This window comes from Pyrus communis, chromosome 8 (genome assembly GCF_963583255.1).
Source record: "Pyrus communis chromosome 8, drPyrComm1.1, whole genome shotgun sequence".
NCBI classification, from domain to species: Eukaryota; Viridiplantae; Streptophyta; class Magnoliopsida; order Rosales; family Rosaceae; genus Pyrus; species Pyrus communis.
The window spans coordinates 7,468,344-7,491,980 of NC_084810.1; the positions used below are offsets into that span (position 1 = coordinate 7,468,344).

Here is a 23,637-nt window from a genome sequence, read left to right on the forward strand (position 1 = left end):
ACAAGAGGCAGACCTAGGAAGGCTCTAGGGGACAGCTCTAACAAGGAGAAAGGAGGCTCTAGTGGTTTTAGTATGGGGGCGGCTAGTGCCAAATTAAATCTTGGAAACACCTCGTCCCCGAAGCCAAAATCCTCTCTGAGGAAAACCAATGCCAAGTCTAAGATTGCCACAAATTCTTCCAACGGCGTACAAGTTGATGGCATGGACATTCAAGAAAGTGAGTTGGGGGGCTTTAACTTTAATGTTGCTGATCCTCAAGCTGCCAATGACGCAGCAGACAAAAGTACTCAAATTTATGGGCATGAACCGCCGGATATTGATAAAAATGTTACGGATATGTCGGTTGGGAACTTGCTGGAGAATGGAAGACATGTTAATGATGGCTTTGTGTCTGTAGAGAGAGATAGGCTTCAAGAAGCCATGATTGATGTTCAAGCTGGTGTGGTGGGTGCCACCTCTATTCTGGTAGAGGCGCCAATATCCTCATCTTGATTGGGTCCATAACTCAGGTATTCCCTATCCTTATTGATTTTATGATGATTATGGTCTGGAATGTAAGAGGTGCTGGAGGGAAACCTTTCTCTGTTACTGCTAAAGATCTCGTCAGATTGAACAAAGTGAATATTTTTGCTATCTTGGAACCCAGGATCAGTGGGGAGAGGGCAATTGAAGTCATAAAAGGTTTGGATTTTTCAAATTATTATGTTGTTGATGCCAATGGTTTCTCTGGTGGTGTTTGGCTTTTATGGAATAATGAGGTTGTGAAATTGACTGTTGTGGCTTGCTCCTCCCAAACAATCACAGCTGTTGTAATGGATGGACAGATTCAGTGGATGCTAACGGTGGTGTATGCCTCTCCTTGCCCCCGGGTGAGGAGTCACTTATGGCCTTATCTTGATGGTGTTTCTGCAGCTTCTAACTTGCCTTGGCTTATTGCAGGGGATTTCAATGAATTGATTCATAGTTCAGAGAAAAAGGGGGGTAGGCCTGTTAATAAAAATAGTGGTCTTGGTAGTTGGAGCTCTAGGAATAGCTTGGTGGACCTTGGGTTCATTGGTGCTAAATTTACTTGGAGCAAGAAAAATGAGCATGGTGAAATCGTCTGGGAAAGACTTGATAGAGGCCTTTGCAACATAGCTTGGAGACACCTCTTCTCTGAGGCATATGTTAGACATCTTGCCAAAGTGAAATCTGATCATTGCCCCTTGCTTATTGGCCTTCATTCCAAGCATATTCCTAACCCTGATTTGAAAGCTTTCAGATTCCAAGCTATGTGGATGCTTCACCCGGATTTTGAATCCTTTGTTAATGATACTTGGAGTAGTGTTCAAGGTGATGCTAGTTGCAAAACTACCATTCTTTCTTCTGAGCTTCAAAGTTGGAATCACAATGTCTTTGGATGTATTTTTCAAAAGAAAAGAAGGCTCTTAGCTCGCATATGCGGAATCCAAAAGGCTCTTTGCATTTGCCATGTGCCGTATCTGTTTGATTTAGAAAAACAGCTCACCAATGAGTATAGTACTATCCTTGAGCAAGAAGAACTCTTTTGGCTTCAAAAATCAAGAAATACTTGGCTTAGGGAGGGTGATAAAAATACCAAGTTCTTCCATCTCTCTGCGGTGGTGCGAAGAAGGAAAAATAAACTTGAAGGCCTCAATAATTCTGAAGGAGTGTGGACAGATGATAAAGAGAATTTAAAGTCGATTGTTGTCAACTATTTCAAAGATCTCTTCTCCTTTCGCATAACGACGTCAACTATGGAGAATCTGCCTCACATGTTCCCGTGTCTTATTGGTGAAGATTTACTTGTTCTAAATGGGGATGTCACCGATGATGAGATTAAAGCTTGTATGTTTGCTATTGGTGGGCTCAAAGCACCTGGACCTGATGGTATCCCTGCTAGATTCTATCAAAAATTTTGGCATCTCTGTGGCAAGGATGTTTGTGATATGGTTAAGGTTTGTTTCAATACAGCTCAACTCCCTGACAACATTAATAACACCTTCATCTCGTTGATTCCTAAGGTTGATAACCCTACAAGCATGACACAGTTGAGGCCTATCAGTCTGTGTTCTACGCTCTACAAGGTCATCTCTAAAATTTTGGTGGGTAAATTGAGGCCGTTTCTCCATAAACTTGTTAGCCCAACTCAAGTGAGCTTCGTCCCGGGTAGGCAAATTATTGATAATGTCATTGTTGCTCAAGAAATCCTCCATAAGTACAGAAACACCAAAGGTAAAAAAGGGTTCATTGCTTGGAAAATTGATCTTTCCAAAGCTTATGATCGTCTTCAGTGGAGTTTTATTAGAGAAGTTCTATGGGAGATTGGGCTAAGAGGGAAAATTTTGGAACTCATCATGCAATGCATTACCACAGTCAATTACCAAGCCATTGTTAATGGTGAGCTCACTGATTCTTTCTCCCCTCAATATGGAATCAGACAGGGAGATCCTCTTTCTCCCTATTTATTTGTGCTTTGCATGGAAAAACTATCTCATATCATTAATGGTTGCATCACTACTAAGAAATGGAAGCCAGTTAAGCTATCTAGCAATGGGCCTCCTGTCTCTCATCTCTTTTTTGCAGATGATCTTATTTTGTTTGCGGAAGCCTCCTCAACTCAAGCCAGATTACTGAAGGATTGTCTTGATATTTTTTGTGCCGTGTCTGGTCAACAGGTGAATTTTGATAAATCTTGTATTTACTGCTCTCCTAATATCTCTCGAAGTAAGGCTATTGAAATTGCCAACATCTGTGGTTCTCCTCTCACTTCTGATCTAGGACACTACTTGGGTGTTCCGTTACTGCATTCTAGAATCAATAAAGAGACGTATGGAAACATTGTGGAAAAAGTTCAACGACGACTTTCTGCGTGGAAGAGCAATACTCTCTCTATGGCAGGTAGGCTTGTCTACCTACAATCAGTTGCCTCAGCTATTCCAATCTACTCAATGCAATCTACTCGCCTCCCAGTTTCCATATGTGATAAACTTGATAAGTTGAACAGGAATTTCTTATGGGGTCACACTGAGGATAATTCCAAGGTTCACCTTGTTAAGTGGGAGACAGTATCCACGCCTAAATTTATGGGTGGTTTAGGATTGAAAGATACTCATTTTATGAACCAAGCCCTCCTTGCTAAAACTGGTTGGAAACTTATGCAAAGAGACCCGGGCCTTTGGGCTAAAGTTTTGAAAGGAAAATATCTCAAACACTACGACATGGTGGGTGCTTGCTCTGCTAAGTTCACTAATTGTTCTCATACTTGGCGTGGAATCCTTTTTGGTGCCCAAATCCTCCCTAATGGTATGAGATGGAGAGTCGGAACTGGAAACCAAATTCATTTTTGGACAGACAACTGGCTTGAGAGTGGCGTTCTTGAAAATTTTGCTACCATCCCTCTTTCAGCTGACATGCTTGAATGGACTGTTGAAGACTTTCTTACTGATGATGGTTGGAATGTAGACTTGTTATATTCCTGCCTTCCTCCTGATATTGTGGAACATATTTTCAGTTTACATGTTGGAACTGCGAATCATAGGGATGATAAGGTAATTTGGAGCCTCACTAAATCTGGAACCTTCTCCGTGAAAACTGCTTATCTCTCTCTCTTTGGCGATGATGATATCATTCCTTGGAATTGGAATTTCATTTGGAAACTCAAGCTCCCACCCAAATTAGTGACTTTTCTTTGGACTATCGGCCATGGGAAAATTCTCACTAATGTGCAGAGAGCTAGAAGAGGATTTACTAATAACCCGTGTTGCCCAATCTGCCCTAATATTGAGGAATCAATGGATCATATTTTCAGGTCTTGTAGGCATTCCCCTTCCTTTTGGAACGGTGTTGGAATCCCTTCTGAAGTTGCCCATTCCTTTGCTCTTGATTTCCAGAGTTGGATGGCCATAAACCTTAGGTCACATTGTTCTACCATTCATGGGTTACCCTGGAATCTAATCTTTGCTTCAACTCTCTGGTATTGCTGGAAAGGGAGGAACAATCTTGTCTTCAATGAGGGTCAACAACCGCCTGTCTCACCCCAGAAGTTCATTTTTCAATTTGCAAGGGATTGGTATAATGCCAACAAGTGCTCTTCTAGTAAGCCTCCTAGACAAATCATCTCAATCCATTGGATCCACCCGCCAATTGGTAGATATAAAATCAATACAGATGGGAGTTGTAAGGACCCATTTAGGCACATAAGTGCTGGAGGTTTGATTCGCAATTCTGAAGGGGATTGGATTAAGGGATTTGCTGCTAATTTGGGCAGAGGAAACATCATGGAAGCTGAGCTTTGGGGTGTTTTCATGGGCCTTTCTATAGCTTGGGATGAGGGATGCAGGGATGTAATCCTTGAATGTGATTCCTGGGATGCTGTTATTTTGATCCAAAAACCTATTTTGGATTCGCACCCGCTCTACAACCTCATTATTGACTGCAAAGAAGCCATCGGAAAAAATTGGAGATGTGAAGTCACTCATATCTATAGAGAAATGAATGCCTCAGCTGATCACATGGCTGACTTGGGTCATGGTCTATCTCTTGGCCTTCATGTTTTTGTTTCTCCTCCTACCACTGCTAGCAATTGTCTAGTTTCTGACTCTATTGGCAGGGCCCTCCCTAGGGCTGTTCTTGTCTGATTTTTTTCTGTTTTGTTTGCCGGGCTTTGCCCTCCCTTGTACCAAAAAAGAAGGATGATACCAATTATCTCGATGAGGATTCTCTATTTTCTTAATCTCTCTTTTTTTTTTTTTTCTCTTACTTAAAAAGTTAAGTTCTGTCAATATTTTATATTGATATTTTATAGACAATAAAACAAAAATAATGTGTGAGAAAAGAAGAGGGAAAAAGATGAGAATAAAAAGAGAGAATATATTCCAATTATGTCTTGCCTTGTCAGTATGTAGGTATGCTAGTGTAGTTGAGGAAAATAGCTCAAAGAAGCATCTTCAGACCATCATTAAAAGGAATGTCAAATTTTAATAGTCAAATTGCAATTGATGATTGATATAGCAACTTGAAGTCTTATATTAAATTTTGTACTTCTCTAATCAATTTTCAAATGTTTTTTTTTTATTTAAATAGAGCTTTGAATAGTTGTAATTATTAAAAAAAAAGGTAAATTGTTGAAACAAAATTTCTATTGGTTAAAATGTTAGTAAAATAAGGGACACATCATTAAAATCAATTAAAAATATATTTGACGTTGATATCAAATTTAACTCCTAATTACAAAGTTTTCAAATTCAGTCAGCAAATAACACTTCGGTTTGTAGACTTTTGATGATAAATATATACAATGACATTCCACCTAAGATTTTGACATCTTATTTGGAAATGCTCTCAGAAGCCATAACTTACAAGAACATCAATGATCATAACGTGAAGTATTTATTTAATAACACAGTGTCATATATTGATAAAAGAAAATACAATGCCATGTATTAAAAAATTTACCCATATCATTGGTTTATTGAAATAAGATGTCACGGTAGCGGTGCCTATTTCATAAAAGTCCTCTTTCGAATGCGGATCTTTAGCTAATTTAAATAAAAGTGCACAAATTGGCAAGAGACTCTCTATCCGTTCTCTATTTTAGTTTTGTGAACAATTGTTCTTTTGACTTCAAAGAGAAGGAGAGAGAATTTAAAATGCTAGTTAAACATAAAAAGTTACTAACTATGAAGACCTGAAAATGATGAGAAAGGTGATATTAAAATATTTAGAGTTTGTTAAAATACATAGTATTGTTAGAGATGGTAAGTTAAATTGTCAAGCGAAAATAATTTTTTGACACTATTCATTAGCTAAACTAACAAGATTTTAAACAATTGTTCTTTGACTTCAATACACTGCACTCCGAGTTCAAATCTTCTCCCTCCTATTAGTATAAATTAATGTAAAATATCACTTATAATAATAAACATAAAACTACCCAAACTTTATGGAATTTTTACGTTTTCGACGAAATTGTCAACATATTCAAACTCATACACGAACTCCTTATAACAATGCCATGGTGGTAGATATTCAATGAGTGAGTTTAACTTAATAAAGATATATTAGATAGGATTCAAAAAATCAACTTCAATCACGCTCTTTATCCACTTTTTAAAATAGAGATTATTCTACGTACTCTTAAATCTAGAGAGAGGAACTCTTAGTGGGTTTCTATAATTAATGCTCATTTTATCAACATTATTTAAAATGAGTGTTCTTAAAAAAAAAAAAAAAAAAAAGCATAGCTGCTATGCGGATGGCCACGTCACAATTAATTTTAAGCCTTTTGAAAATCAAGTGGGTCGTATAGGTTGGCTAAGTGACTATTTTTTGTTTTTCTCAAATGTCTTAGGGTCACAACCCTCTCTCTCAAACTGAAAAAGAAAACTCATATACTCTCTCTATACGATTGCTTGCGTCCTTCTCAACCATAGTCTATTTGATATCCATAGTTCAATAAATTATAGTACTTTATAATTAATTTTCTTCCATTCCATTTTATGTTTATAAATACAAGTTTAGGTTTTTTTTTTTTCCCTTCAAAAATAAGTAGGCACTTATTATATTTTCTATAATATATTTATTTAAAATTAAAAAACCCATTAGGCCCTTAGAGCATCTTAATGTTACCTTCAACCGAAATGGCTAAGTTTATATAGTCTCGACCATACTTATATACTATCTCCAACTGAATGAGCTAAATATAGCCCCTCAACAATTTATTAGTTTTAAGTTTATACTTTAAAATTTATTTGTTATTTTAGTTAAAATACTTTGGATATTTTCAAATCTAGCCGTTGAATTTGAATCAATCTTTGCAACTAAGGAGCTAGGCCCCAAAAACATGGCTAAGATGAGAGCTACATTTGGTCAGCCTGGTGCTCCTTTGGCCAAATAATAGCATGTGAACCCCATACAATTATAACCCAGCTATCGGTTGAAAATTAATTTTTAAGCAAATCACGTCATTTTTTAACTTTTGCACCTTTGGCCCTCTCCATTGGAGATAGCCTGAGTAGAATGCCACGTAATAACCGATATGTCAATCTGTACATTGACATAGAAATTGTTTGCTGCTAATTTACATAGGAAAAAAAATCTGGTGTCTTAATATTTTTTAAATGTTTTGTTGTGTTGGCCCTAATAATGCACCAATCATGAAGATTGATTTGTTTTTAAGAGTGGGTCTTGCAGATATTAATTTAATATAAAAAAATATATGTGTTGAAGCAAAATGAAATTTGAAATTGCCGCATAAGTCTTCAAATTTACATTTGACAATTTTTAGGTGTCATAATTGACATGAGAAATGTCAAATACGCCAACTAAGATTAAAAAACATCAAGGTTTTCTCCAACATAGATGTCATAATTGGCATGGGAGCTAAGTCATTTGACTTCTTACTTTTTAATTGTCGTTTTTGCAATAAACAAAGATGGAGTCAAATGTCTTTAATTTATTTTTAATGCATGGATCTCATAAACAACCAATAGGATAAAAACTACAATCAATTTTAATTATTTTTTAATAGTTAATGTAGAGATGAGGCCCAATATATTAATAAAATAAATATTTGACATCTATAGAAATTAAGAAGATTTTACATCTATATTCAATTGACCACATCTATCTTCAAATAAAAAAATTTAACATTTCTTTTGAAGATGTTCTTAAGCACTAGATCTCAACGCATCACCTAACTACTTGCCATCAATTTTTAGAACATAATTGTAAACAAATAATAGTTCTTATTAACAATTATCCTTTTAATATGTTGGTACTGTCGTCGTTTTAAGTAAACTAGTGGAACCAATTAGCAATGAAGAAAAAGGACAGGTCTACTGGTGAAAAATTATCCAATATTAGACTAGTGAAAGACAGTTGAGAGATGAGAGAGAGAGAGAGAGAGAGAGAGAGAGAGAGAGGAATGTGATCAGTCAATCTTTGTTTTAACCACTATATCATTTGAAAGATTGTCCAAATGCACAACATGGTTCAGAAAGGCAGAGGGGCCCATCAGTGGAAATCAAATTGAATGAAACATAAAAAAATGGGATAGGATTTTCTCCTCTCATTTTTCTTTCCTTCTCTTTTCTTCTTTTCTATTTGAACGGTCACGATTAAGTTACATCAATATCTTATATCAATTTTTTTTTTATAAAGAGAGAGACAAAATGGTAAGTGTGAAAAGAGGGGAGGGGAATAGAAGGGGAGAGAAGAGAAAGGTATAGAAGGGGAGGGAATCCTACTTTCAAAAAACACGCAGAAAGGGAAGAAACCCAGAATGGTATGTTAAGAAATAAAGGGGACAACATTAAGATTTACATTAAAAAGTATTACACAATATCAATGAGAAGCTTATATAAATTCAATGCAAAATATTTAATGCTTTCAATTCTGGATAGATATTCGGGATTTTAAAGGGAATAACATAAGTGGTAAGTAAATTGTAAAAGTAGGTCAACTCTTATCTTACATGCATGCACCTTCTATTTGAATTTTGGCTTCTTTTTTTGGCTGAGACAGTATTCAATGAAAAACTGACGCACAGCATTCAATAAAAAATCCTACCCAATTTGGCCGAGATAGCGTTTAAAAGTTTTTACCAAAAAAGAAAAATGACAACGTAGTGTTTACACGATATGTCTAATATGCATGTACCGTGGTCAAGTCCTGCATTATTATAAAAGCACCTATAACCAGTCACCAAGTAATTCATAGTCTCACTCTCCAAAACCAAAAATGGCTGGAGTCCAAGCTTTTGTTTCAACAATTCTCTTTCTTTCCCTCGTCACATTCTCCACATTCCATCCAACGCATTCAAAACCTAATGGTTTCAGCCTCCGGTTGATCCCTAGAGACTCACCGGAATCGCCTCTATACCCCGGAAACCTCACAGTACATGAACGTATCGAAAGATTGGTCAGGTTCTCGAAAGCCAGGGCGCGCTATGTGGAATTAACTTCCGGTTCAAATTCCACCGCAGACCTCAACCAAATAGAACTTACTTTGCTTCGTGACAACTTCTTCTATATCGTGCAGATTGAGCTTGGAACCCCAAAAGTCCCCCAGCTCCTGCTTCTCGACACTGGTGGCGGCCTAATTTGGACTCAGTGCCAGCCTTGTGTTGCATGTTACCCACAACAAGGTAATCCCATTTTCGATTCAACAACATCGAGCACCTACCGAAAGCTTCCGTGCGACCACCCTCTGTGTTCAGGTGCCAATCCCCTTTACCAATGTGTTAACAATGAATGCGTCTACAATATTGGTTATGGTGGTGGCGCAACAACTCGAGGTGTTGCTTCCTTTGAAACATTCACATTTCCGACTGATATAGTCGAAAACGTGATCTTCGGTTGTTCGAAGGAAAACAGAAACATTCAGTTCTCAAAGAGTGGTTACATTTCGGGGGTAATGGGGTTGAGCATGAGTCCGGATTCACTAGTGACCCAACTCGCTGATAAAACCAAAAAAACTTTCTCATACTGTTTGCTCCCTTTTACTGATGCACTAATAAACCCTGGTTTCGTTAAGTTTGGGGATGAAATACCATTACCAGCTGGAAATGTTTACACAAGTCCGTTTGTAACACCACCTGGACAACATTACTACTACCTAAATCTTTTGGATATAAGTGTTGGGTTGAAACGCCTAGGGTTTCCACCGGGTACCTTTAGAATTGGGCAAGGTGGCACCGGTGGTTTCTTCATCGATTCTGGTGCCCTAATCCCTCAACTCAATACAGATGCCAGCGGACGCAATGCCTACAGGGAGGTGATGAGGGCATTTCAACAATGGTACGACGGTTTAAAACTTACAAGGATCGGTAAAGTGCCTGAAGGGCTGGCATTGTGCTACAAATATACGCCGGATTTCAATCAATTCGCCACATTAACGTACCATTTGCAAGATGCTAATTACGTCGTTGATGGGAAATATGCTCATGTCTTTAACAAAGATGCGGGGTACTTTTGCGTAGCAATGATGCCTGGAAATGGGAAGTCTATGCTTGGAGCATGGCATCAGCAGAATATGAGGGTCACCTACAATGGCAACATCAATTCACTTCAATTTTCGGTCGAGACTTGTCCTAGTTAATCCCCATCCTTAAACTTGCTTTTCCTTTCCTTTTTGTTAGTTTATCTTTGAGATTCTTGTTGCTGTTTTTTTCTTAATAATATGCAACAAGTTTATGGAACTGAGTTTTTGTTGTTCATTCTAATGTGAAACATCCTATCCTTACGTACACACCCCAGTTGTTTGGACCACAGTTGCATAATCTTGCAGCCAAGTTCCTCATAATTTTCGCCGTTTACTTCCCGGACAATTCAGTTGTCCCGGACTATTTGAGGAAAATTGATCTTTGCATACAAGAAGGAGAAAGATAAGAGGGGACTTAACTGAAAAGGCAAGCCTGCATTTCACTCTAATTAATTTTAGGGAGTTTTAATAAAAACGACTTCGGCCACTTTTTCTTAACCAAAAACTACCCTAAACTTTTATTTAATCAAAAGGGCTTGAGATTTAATGTGAATTGTAGCAATGATCTCTTAACTTTAACTCAATTGGAGCAATGGTCCCTTAACTATAAATCCATTAACATTGGTCCCTTAACTCATCAAAATGTGCAGCTATGGTCCCCCAACTAAAATTTCATTATCATTGGTCTCTCAACTTTAATCCAATTGGAGAAATGGTCCCTCAACTTTAACCCAATTATAGCAATGGTCATTCCAACATAACTCATTATGACAAAATTCTAACGAACTTAACGAAAATGACCATAGATGCACGTTTTGATGAGTTGAGAGATCCCAATTGTAGCAATGATCCTTCCAACATAACTTATTTTGACAAAATTCTGACGAAATTGACGAAAAGGACCATAACTACACATTTTGATGAGTTGAGGGACCAATGGTAGGATTTTTAGTTGAGAGACCATTGTTCCAATTTGATTAAAGTTGAGGGACCATTGCTACAATTTACTCTAATTATAACGACAAAAATATTCATAAAATAGTCATACAAACATTAAAAACATGGGCCAAAGTGAAGCCCAATCCACAATAAAATTGTTTTTTTTTCATAATTATCCCTAATAGAGCCTAAACCAATTCCTTAGCCAATTCACAAATATTAAGATGTACCATATAAATCTCACCGCCATTAAGGCAGAGTATCAACCACTTTCATCAAACGGTAACTTCAAAGTAGTACAATTTCTTTAACTGCCATTAAGGCAGAGCATACAAGTCGTACAACCATTTTCATCACCACAATTAAGGCACAGAGTGTGCAAGTCATGCAATTTTTTTATTTTTTTTTATTTTTTAAATTATGATTATTAAAGAAAGGGTGTGAGTTACTATTATAATAATGTAGAGAAATGGAATTTTCAAACGTATGCGTGGAAATTCAACACCTTATCAATTAGGATATTAAACCACTTGGAATCGTACAATTCCACAAACACAAATCCCATTTTACAAAACTTAAAAGTTCAAATTAAATTCCTTTTGATCTTGGATTCCCATTTTTGAACCATACATTGGACAACAAATTAGGAATTTCTCAAAGCAAAATTGCCATTTGCAGAAGAAACTCAGAAAATTCTCAAAGCAGAACTATAACGTAGAGGTACGAATCTCATATCCTTGTTGATTTCTTACTTTCAAATTACTGTTGGGCCAAGGGCCATTTTAAATCCTCTATGCGTAGAGTCATTTACCACCCTGGCTAATAAATTTACAATAACCACCCAAACTAAATATTTTAACAACATTTCTACCTGCTAACTCTTGCATAGATATGTGGCATCATTTAACTGGAGGGGAACTCAAGCTCAATCAATGTAACCGTCACTTAGAAAAATTTATTGAGTAGTGGATGGACCACTTTTGAGATAATTGGGCCCAATTTTACAAGGAAGATGGAATTTGACCCCTGACGCATTTTAGCGACCGATCATAAGTAGTGTGAGTTATTTTGCTGTAGTTTCAGAAATAATTTGAATTATTTTGGTTCAACTTCAGAAATAATGTGGGTTATTTTGCTTAAGTTTCAGAAATAGTGTGGTTATTTTGCTGTAGTTTTAAAAATAGTGTGGGTTATTTTGCAGTAGTTTTAGAAATAATGTAAATTATTTAGGTTAAGTTTAAAAAATAGTGTGGTTATTTTGCTATAGTTCCAAAAATAGTGTGAGTTATTTTGGTTAAGTTTCAGAAATAGTGTGGATTATTTTAGTTAAGTTTAAGAAATAGTTTGGTTATTTTGTTGTAGTTCCAAAAATATTGTGGGTTATTTTGCTATAGTTCTAGAAATAATGTAGATTATTTTGGTTAAGTTTCAGAAATAGTGTGAGTTATTTTACTATGGTGTGTGGTTATTTTGTTGTAGTTCTAGAAATAGTGTGTGATATTTTAGTTCAATTTCAGAAATAGTGTGAGTTATTCTGTGTAATTCCAGAAATAATATGCTTTATTTTGGTTCAATTTCACAAATAGTGTGTAATTTTGCTGTAGATTCATAAGTAGTGTTTATTTTTCACTTCAGAAATAATGTGGATTATTTTGGTTCAGTTCAAAAATAGTGTGAATTATTTTGTTACTTGTCATGCTTATTAAGCCATTTTCTGATTTGGAATTAATTGATAAAGTTCCAAAGGGGATCTCTTTTATTTTCTTTCTTGATGAAAAACTTTGGAGATATATTTTTAGTCTTATCACCCTTCATGAATTCTTTCTTCATTTGGACAACATAGGCTGCATTATCTTCATGAATGATAGTTAGAGTGTCTGTCTTTGAAAGTAGACCACATGAATTCCAGATATGATGGATCATTAATCTTAACCAAGAACATTCACGACTTGCTTCATGTAAACAAGTATTTCCAAGTGATTAGAAGATGTAGCAATTAATGTTTGCTTTGTTGAGCACCATGAGATTGCTATATCTTCATTAGTGAACACATATCCAGTTTATGAGCAGGCTTTATGTGGATCAAAGAAAAAACCAGCATCTGCATATCCAACAAGGATCTGGTCATTTGTGGATTTCTCTTAGTAGAATAGACCCATGTTTGTTGTCCCACATAGGTATCGTAAAACATCTTTGACTCCCTTCCAATGACGAATTGTTGGAGTAGAGCTATACCTTTCTAACAAATTGACTGAAAAAGCAATATATGGTCTGGTACATTGTGCTAAATACAATAAAGCACTTATTGCACTTAGATATGGTACTGCTGGACCAAAGACCATTTCATCATCTTCTTTTAGACATAATTGATCTTTCTTAATGTCCAAATAATGAATGACTATTGGCGTGCTAAGTGGATAAGCCTTGTTCATGCCAAATTGCTTTAGGATTTTTTCAAAGTAAGTTGATTGATGGACCAAAATTCCATTAGCACAATGCTCGATCTACAGGCCGAGACAATATTTTGTTTTTCCAAGGTCTTTCATTTCAAATTCGCTTTTCAGATACTTAGCCGTTTTATTGAGCTCTTCAGGGGTTATAAATAGGTTCATATTATCGACATATACTGTCACTATAGAAAATCCATAATTTGATTTCTTAATGAACACACAAGGGCAAATGACATTGTTGGTATATCATTCTTTGATTAAATACTCACTGAGACGATTATACTTTCGTCCAGATTGCTTCAGCCCATATAACGATCGCCTTAATTTGATTGAGAGCATACCTTGTGGTTTGTTAGTCATTTAGGCAACTTAAGTCATTCTAGGACCTTCATATATATGTTAGTATCTAATTCTCCATATAGATACACGGTGATGACATCCATAAGTCGCATGTCAAGTTTTTTTGAAACCACCAAACTTATTAAGTAACGGAATGTAATTGCATCCATTACAGGAGAGTATGTCTCCTTATAATCAATTCCAGGTCTTTGTGAAAAACCTTGTGCAATGAGTCATGCTTTATATCTTGCAATTTCGTTTTTCTCATTGCGTTTTCTCGTGAATACCCATTTATAACCCATGGGGTTTACACCAGGCAACGTTTGGACTACCGATCTAAAAACACTTCACCTTTCCAAGGAATTTAATTCTGCCTGGATTACATCATTCCACTTACGCCAATTTTGTCTCTGTTTGCATTCATCAATATAGCAGGGCTCAATATCATCGCTTAATATAATTTTAGTGGCTACTGAGAATGCGAATACGTCGTTGATGATTATTTCATTTCAATCCCACAATTCGTTAGTACATGCATAATTTATGGAGATTTCTTTGCTTTCATGTACTTATGTCTCTTCAAGGACATGTGTCTCATCAAGGACATTTTCCTTTTCTGAAAGTACAGAATCATGAATTGTGGATTTGTCATTCATTTTCTTTTCCTGAATGATTTCACTTGGATTCAGTTATGCCCCCATCTTTCTCTTTCGAGGGGTTGAATCTTTTGAACCTTGGGGTCTACCATGCTTCAAGTGTGCACCAGATGAATCATTCGCTGCCACTTTATTTTGTCCAATAAGAACATCAATTCTTGCAGGTGCATTTGCAGCTGGTATATGTGATTTTGTCACTTTCATAACATCATTAAATGCATCTAGCATTTGATTAGCAATACTTTGAAGGTGAACGATCATTTTCACTTCATTTTCACATTGAGTGTTTCATGGATCAAAATGAGATAAGGTGGGTACAACCTATGTCAGCTTTTGTCGTTCTTCTGGAACGGTATTTTCTCTCTCTAACAACAGAAAAACTGTTTCATCAAAGTGACAATCCGCAAAACGAGCTGTAAACATGTCACCTGTCAAGGGTTCCAAATATCTAATGATAGATGGTGAATCAAAACCCACATAAATTCCTAGTCTGCGCTGAGGTCCCATTTTAGTGTGTTGTAGCGGTGCAATAGGCACATAAACAACATAACCAAAAACTCGTAAATGTGAAATGTTTTGCTGATACCCAAACACGAGTTGTATTGAAGAGTATTGGTGGTTGGCTATAGGTCTTAATTGAACCAATGATGCAACATGTAAGATGGCATGTCCCCGTCCAGAGACTAGCAATTTTGTTTTCATGAGTAGAGTGCGAGCTATTAATTGAAGCCACTTGATAAATGCTTATACTAGACCATTTTGAATATGGACATGAGGAATAGGATGTTCAACATCAATGCCTAGTGTCATACAATAATCATCAAAGGTTTGAGACGTAAATTCACCAACATTATCAAGTCGGATTAACTTAATGGGGTAATCTGGGAATTGTGCTCGCAACTTAATTATCTGAGTAAGAAGTCTTGCAAAAAGCTACATTTTGAGTAGATAAGAGGCAAACATGTGACCATTGGGTAGATGCATCAACCAAAACCATAAAATATCGAAATGGTCCACCAGGTGGTTGAATAGGCCACAAATATCCCCTTGAATTCTTTGAAAAAAATGATGGGGATTCAACATCAATCTTTAGTTATGATGGTCTAATTATCAACTTCCGTTGAGAACAAGCATTACAAGGGTTTTCATTTGAGATAGCAATGTGTCTGCTTAATAATGGATGTCCATTAGAGTTAGTAATGATTCTACGCATCATAGTGGATCCTAGATGACCCAAACGATCATGACAAAGCATGTAAATTTTTGGATCAATGAACTTCTGGTTCATGGCAGTATGTGCTTGAATTGTCTTTATGTATGTATAATACAATCCATTTGATAAACCACGCAACTTCTCCAATGTACGCTTCTGGGTATCATTGGAGGTAATGCATAGATTTTCCACATTTTCTGCACTTTTCTTTTCAATGTGGTATCCATTTAAACGTATGTCTTTAAAACTCAACAAATTTCGAGTAAATTAAGTAGCGTACAATGCATTTTGTATGGACAATATTATTCCATTTGGTAACCTGATTTGGGCTTTTTCTAAGCCTTTAATTACATCTGATTAGCCTGATATTGTTGTTACCATTACTTTTGTAACCATCAAGCTTGAGAAATATTTTCGATCTGGAAGTATTGTATGCGTGGTTGCACTGTCTGCAAGACAAATATCTCCGCCATTGCTCTTATTTTGAGAATAACCATAGTTTTATCCATGCTCTTTGAGTAAGGGAATCACAGTTAAAAACAGTTTATTCGTAAGAAAAGGAAATTCAAATGCCATTTTATTGAATTGAAATACGAGCTTTAAACTACAAGTTCAGATAATAATAACACATCAAACAGAAATGATTCAATCAGACCAATACACTTCATTCCCTCTTTCCACAATGAAGTCTGAGACATCTAGGTGGGTTGTGTTCAATTGCCCTGATAATTCGAGTACTGGATCAGGTATATTCATCGGTTTAGCCTGGTCGAGGAAATTGGTTTTGACACCCTTCTCCTTGAGGAAGGCTTAATATAAGTCCACCAAATGTTTTAGGGTATGATAGGTACGCACCCAGTGCTCGTTGCCACCACACCTATGGCAGGCTTCTTCAAGATTTCTATGAGTGTTATTCATATGGGCTTTACCTTTGTGGCGATTTACATTTTTGAAGTTTAGGCCTGAATTATGCCTTGGAATTTGGTTGTAAAACTGGACACCAAGATTTTTTTTTTCTTTTCTCGTTCCACCGGCCTCATTTGTGGCCACATCCTCGTTTGTAATTATTGCCACGAGAAGATGATGTTCATTTCAAGAGAAGCATTATTCACTTCTGGGAATGGTGTTGATCCAGTAAGTCGGGACTGATGATTTTTCATCAGAAGCTCATTGTTTTGTTTAGCCACAAGGAGCATCGATAGCAGCTGGTTGTACTTAGTAAAGCCTGGCTTTCTATATTGCTGCTGCAAGAGCACGTTGGAGGCATGAAAGGTGCTGAAAGTCTTTTCCAGCATATATTCCTCAATGATGGTCTCCCCACAAAGCTTCATCTGGGAGCTAATTCTGAACATTGCAGAGTTGTACACTACAACCGACTTGAAATCCTGGATCCTTAGGTGTGTCCACTCATAATGATCCCTTGGAAGAATCACTGTTTTCTAGTGATTTCAAAGGGCTAATGGATCTTCAATCGTTAGGTATTCACTTTTCAATCCTTCATCAAGGTGGTGACGAATAAAGATCATGACCTTCACCCAATCTTGAGAGGATGCACTATTTTCCTCCTTGATGGTTTCTCCAAGATTCCTTGCCTCCAAATGGATCTTGGTATCCACTACCCAGGTAAGGTAGTTATTCCCAGTAATATCCAGAGCAACAAAATCAAGTTTTGCCAAGTTCGCCATTTTCTTTTTCTAAAAGAAAAATGAGATGGGTAAGAACTTGCAATAATATTTATTCTGGATGAATGTAGTGTTAGAAATTCTGGTTCTTACAAATTTTTCATTTTGATTTTCAGGCAAAAATGATAAGCACTCGAAACTTTAGGCTTGAGATTTACTTGATTAATAAGGAAGACGATTGTACTACACCACTCTCATTGAAACAATATAGCATAGTGAGGGCGATTGTACCGCACCACTCAAGTAGTAGGAAAATTTAAATATGCAGAGCAAGGTGAGCGATTATACTACACCATCTAAAATTGCAGTAATATTAAATCTGCAGTTCAAGATGGGCGAAGATACATAACCATCTTCGATCATGGTAAAATTAACATAAATAAACACTGGATTAGTAATCAGGAGTTATACCAATCAAGAAATCAAAGATATAAGTAACTGTTATATTGAGAACTAGAAGCAGGCATAATGCTACAGTTCTTTGCGAGGGTACATCAAGCAGGTAAGGAAAAAGAGGAAGAACAAGAAAATCCTTGGAGGAAGCATTTTTCGATGAATGGAGATGAGAACTAGTTAAGGTTAGAGAGTCGTGCTGATAACATGTTATAAATAGGCAAACATTAGAGAGATAACCTTTGCTAAGGATAGGAGCGAAGCGGGTGTAAAATATCACACTATTTTCGAAACTATAACACAAAAGGATTGCAGGTAAAAAGAGGAAGTGAGGGATACTAATATTAGTGCTTTCAGTTCTTTTCTTTTGCAGTGTGTATTGTGATCACACACAGAGTGCCCTTTATAGAGAGCAACATCCGTGACAAAAACAAATGAAATCATTGCCACTTTTGAAAACATTACACAACAACAAATACATCTCAATTTTCAAGTCTTCCTCACTGTGTGCATTCATTGTCACAATTTTACAACACTTTCGCAATTTTTCCTACTTCATTTCATCTCATTTTTCTATGGTCAAAAGTCAAAACTGATAATGCCCACCTGCCTTCTTCTCCTCCACCATCACCACAAAACCCATTATTTTCTTATCACCAAATCAAGCAAAATCATCAACTAGTAGCAGTAGTAATCATCATTCTCCAACACCAAAGCTATCTTTCTCCTCACTCACTCACTCGCTTCCTCATAAAGCTCAACAAAAAATATGAATCATAAATAAAGCCCCCAGATCAGGGAAAGAAGCAATTAAAGGTACAAAATTACTCATGCCACTCAACCCAAATGACTGAAAAAAAAAAAAAAAAAAAAAAAAAAAGGATTCTTAATAAAACACTCCCGATACTGTTCACTTTTAACGAAAATGACATTTTTACTCTAAAAAGTCACTCTTGATACTATTCACTTACACCACCTTTTTGTCATTTTGATTAAAACTCAAAGTTTTCAAGCATTTTTCATTAGTTTTCCTAAAAAAAAATAAAAAAAATAAAATAAAATAAATCTTTCTTTACCACTACTCCTGCTGGTCTTCTTATAGAGGCAAGTGGTGAAAACTCCCAAACTTTTTTTTATATTACTTTTTTAAGGGAAATTATGGATTTGTGTGTGCGGTTTACCAAATAGCTAGTGACAGCAAGTTTAGATCTGGGCGATTGTCATGCCCCGAATCCGAAGTCGGTGATAAAAACTTGAACCTGAATCCGAAACGTGAGTTAAAAACTAAAGGGGCATTTGTTTGCCCTCGCTAAGTCTCACTGGATTGGACTAGACTAAGGGTTAGTCCAGTCCCGTGTTTGGTACATGCTGGGACTAACTTTAATGGCATTAACCTTCACTCACCTCGACTAACCATGGGATTAGCCGGTCTTAGCGAAACCCCTAAAAAACTATGGGATTGCTAGTCCCGTTTTCAAAACTGTATGCATGTTGTATGAAAGCTGCAAGTCTGCAAGCATGCTTCTAGGCAACTCCATTTGCCCTCCCATGCCCAGATACCCAAACCCACTCACAACCTAAATCTCAAAATCTAACCACCAAAATCCGAAGAAAAAAAAAAAAAAACACAATAAGATCAACAATCTCAATAGAAAAATTCTACCTTATTTTCGAAAATTCCCATAAAGGTTCCTTTTCTCTAGAAAATTCCAAAGAGAAATGGATAGAGAAGGGGAGAGAGTTGGGGACAAAGAGAGATTAAGAGACAGAGAGGGAGGAGAAGGTAGCTTTGGGGACGATTTTGCAGGAAACTTGGTTTTGAAGCTTTTTGTAGGAAAAAGATGGGAGGAAAGGAAGTATTGGGGATGGAACCAAAGAGGAGCAAAAGTAAAGAACTCTCTAGAGAGAGGTAGAAGTGTGTGTTTGAATTTTTAGGGACAAAAAAAGTTGAATTAATAATAAAATATTAGTAGATATATATTAAATAATATAATATTTTAATTTGTTATTTTATCCAGTTTTTTAGTCTGACACTGCACCAAATGCTTTACTAAGTTAGTCAAGTTTAGTTTAGTTTAAGCCAGTCCAGCTTAGTCCCTGAAGCTAGTCCAATCCGATATAGCCTAGTGTAACAAACGCACCCTACATAAATAAAATAAAACTGAAATAATGGAGAAAAATAAAATTCTTCTTATAAAAACAAATCCAGAATTCTTTACAAGGCTAAAAATAAATAAGTACAATTCTAGCCTCACATCTAATTTGTTCTCATCCTATCTACCCTCTTAGATTGTTTAGTTCATAAACCTACATAACAATAGAGGGCTGAGCTTCAACAGTTTAGTAGAGATATAACTTTATCACAGTAAATTGACAATATTAAATTAAGTGTCATGAAATCATATAGCCAAATATCAAATCATTATTGATAATAACGCATGAATGCAATGCAATACTCTTCATCTCTACCCGTTAATTTATATAATAAAACACGCGGACCTGCACATCCTATACCGTCCATTTTACCTCTGCAGTGGTGGTTCGAATGTTCTAATATACAAACTAACCCCCTTGTAACTCAATCATCCAAATTTCCCCTTTTGTTAGTCATCTTGCCAAAACCCTTCGTCGCCAATCCCAAATTACCCAAAAGAAACTGTGCATTGCGGGCTCCCCTGAGACTTGGTACCTACTAAGAGTTTGGCTCAACTACACAAAAGATATTTCCAACCACCCTCATTTCCAGAATTCCTTCTTCAACACCAAACTTCCAACTATTCTCACACGAGTGATGCACAAATAATCTCATTTCATATTCCACATATATCTCCACTGAACAACATTCCAACAACAGTTCACAATCACAACTCTATGAACATTTGAATCAAGCAATGATACACTTATAACCAATTATCATCTAATCTCAATCAGTCAATCAAGATTAACAATAATATAATACTTCACAAAATTTAATATAATCAATTTCTGTTAAGGTCTGCCGTATTTCCCCTACCTAGATTCCAAAGCATTACTCCAGGTTATTAACACAAGAATCGACCACCTTGATAAAGTCCTATTCACATGTATAAGCAAATCACTAAATGCACAACCACAACTCTAATTCTATTTGAATAATTACTTGTGACTACTAATTCAACACAAATAGATTCAAATACTTCTAAGAAATAAATAAGATGTGTCTGTATAGTTGATAAAGGATCAGTACATCAAAATACTGCTTTATCCGAAGTAGATATATGTAGCTAATATAATCATTCCAACTCTAAACATAAGGTGGTTTATTAATACAGTAGACATATACGCAAATAGCTTGAAAACGTTAACCATAAGTTTGGTTCTAACTCCAATACATACATGCATATATAGTCTTTGTGATGAAAATATGGATAGTGGAATGTATATATTACCAATTGCAACTTCAACCAGATGCTTTACTTGAAAGATGCATAGATAGTGTAGATATAAAACCGGTCGCATATACATTATCCTTTAAAATCGAAACATGCTTTCTTTTGAAATTAATCAATTCATAAACTGATGAGCTGATGTCATATTTATACAACTGTTTGCACAACAGCTCTTCTAATAAAATATGCAGTAGAAATGGTATCCATATAATTATAACAGTCTTTTGCATTCAACCAACAACTTTTATATATAGCAGATTAAAGAAAGCATATGCATAAAACTAGCCCTAAATATTAGTGGCTATATATATAAGGAATAAATTTACTCCACTGCAACAATCCATCATATCATACAAAATCCATGTTATGATCAGGACTAGTGGACAAAACACACAATGAATCACAACATAAGAAGAGACCAACCACGACTTTGGTAAATTGGTAGTTAATCGAATTCGAATTGAACATCATACCTATTTCAGACACCGAATACTCCTTCGGTAAAGTAGCATACGAGAACAAGCAGTGGCTTACTGATTATACAACACCTCCCTCTCTTGCATTTTCATCTGTTTCCCTAAGAGTTGCCTTCTCAATACCACAGCCTCATAAACAACTTAGCACTTTGTATTTTCCAGCAAATTAATCTCTCCCTCTGTGCTTCTACATCTTTCTCTGTAAACATTCCCTCTTTTATCCAGTTATCACTTCTCTCTCGCTCTCGCAGACCGCACCGCTCTATAGCCCTGGGTTTCTACTTATAGTCATGCAAAGTCGGCAGATTCTTAGATAGGAATGAACTAAAAGCCCTTTAATTGGCTATGGTTTTTGGTCCAGTTAGAATAGAACAAAACATGCAGCTTAACAAAATAATGTAAAAGGAAAAGAAAATGAATAATATGAATATATAGTTTAAATACTACCGTAATGGTGTTCTGGACTCATTTGGTTCAAAATAATAGTAAATTAGAGTATAGAAAAATGAAATAAAGGAATTAACGATTAAATAAGAAGTAATACAAAACTTTCTGAAATTAATAAGCATACACAACACATAATTATATATGATTATTTTTGAAAATACGGGTCCTTATAGCAAATGTGCACAACATGTGCAGTCAAAGCTTCAATCACATAAATGTCTGATATATTTTTTTTGGGTTATTGATATTCAAAGTAATTTTGCTCTCTTTAACTCTGCATGCGTGTGTATGAGTGTGGGCGCGCTGAGTATGAAAGGATTTGAGGTTATAGAGGCAGAGAATAGCAGAGAGATCTAGAAAGAAAGAGGAATGTTAAACGGGGTTGTGGGCACGCCAAGCGTTGAAAGATTTAAGGGTAAATTGGAAATTCAATGTTTGGGCCATTTTAATTGGATTGATTCAATATTGGGCTTTGTCATAACCATTAAATAAAGTTATTACATGATTTTTAATTAATATTCAAAGTTTTTAAGCTCTTATCATTAGTTTTCAAGCCTAGTTAATAGAAGCCTAAATAATAAAGTAACAAGTCCGATTTTGCTCACCTCCTAACTCAAAGTAATCGCTACCCGCTTTAGAATCTTGCCATGTGTATGAAAAAGCTAACTATGGTTACTATTTCATTTAATTAGTTATTGTGAGAAAGAGAAAAATGATTTACTAATTAAGAAAATAACTTACCTTTTAATCTTTTCTTAAGATGGTAAAATTGATTGATATTTTAATAGTCAAATATCCCTTACATATCTCCTCCATCATACGTTCGAAAAGAAAAATCTTGCAGTTCCATATCATGACTTTAATTATATACGTCATATCAGGACTAGCTCCAATCCCAACATTAAAGTACTGGAAAAACTTATTTAAGCAATCAATATCTCTAATATTCTTTATCACAATAGATTTATAGCTTAATAATTAAAATTATGTTATTCGTTCGTGTATGGTGTCAACCTTAGTCTCATTCTTACAAATATTGCTTTTATTAAGGGAATAAAATTTACTTTGAACTTTGTTACTTTCTGCTTATTTAAAATCGTGTTGGATGCACATAATAGCAAAATTTTGGAAATCATTAAGATTATTTTTGTATATGGTTATGCAATTTTAATAGTATTATTCTTAGGCTAATGTTTCGTATGTTCTCGTGGATCCATGCTGCAATTTAATTTTTATTTTCTCAAAATGGAATAAAAAATATTTGGAATCCTGAATCAAATGATTCATCTCCTTTAGAAAAAAGAGGGTCAACTCTATGTTTGGACGAGAAACTCTCAACATATTAAAGAAGTGAGGAACGCTAGACTCAATTATTAGAAGGAAAAAAAAAGCACTAAAAATGCCAGTAAACCTAAGCACTACAAAGTGACTAATTATACATGCACTACAAAGACACTAGTCAATTCAAAGATCTTTCAAATGCATTGTATCTCGCCATTTTCAAGTTTCCCTTTCTAATCCTTGTAGTGCATTCCTAGAGAGTATAGTCAAGTTTTAAGAAATTTTAAAGCCCTTCATCCAAACATAGTAATGATATTCTTATCATCTATTTGTATCATCTTTCTAATAG

The 23,637-nt window shown here is 35.7% G+C and overlaps 3 protein-coding genes across 3 annotated transcripts; 2 read left to right on the forward strand and 1 right to left on the reverse strand.

The window, feature by feature from the left end:
* Positions 1-542: 542 nt before the first annotated feature.
* LOC137742868 (uncharacterized) lies at positions 543-4,640 on the forward strand. Its single transcript, XM_068482812.1, has one exon. The coding sequence runs from the start codon at positions 543-545 to the stop codon at positions 4,638-4,640; it is 4,098 nt and encodes a 1,365-aa protein (XP_068338913.1).
* Positions 4,641-8,742: 4,102 nt separating this feature from the next.
* Positions 8,743-10,101, forward strand: LOC137742869 (aspartic proteinase nepenthesin-2-like). The gene has a single exon (XM_068482814.1). The coding sequence runs from the start codon at positions 8,743-8,745 to the stop codon at positions 10,099-10,101; it is 1,359 nt and encodes a 452-aa protein (XP_068338915.1).
* Positions 10,102-16,645: 6,544 nt separating this feature from the next.
* Positions 16,646-17,266, reverse strand: LOC137742870 (uncharacterized). The gene is made up of 2 exons (XM_068482815.1): positions 17,068-17,266; positions 16,646-16,947 (listed from the first exon to the last, which is right to left on the reverse strand). Exons 1-2 carry the CDS (start codon positions 17,264-17,266, stop codon positions 16,646-16,648), a joined length of 501 nt encoding a protein of 166 aa, XP_068338916.1.
* Between the last annotated feature and the right edge of the window lie 6,371 nt (positions 17,267-23,637).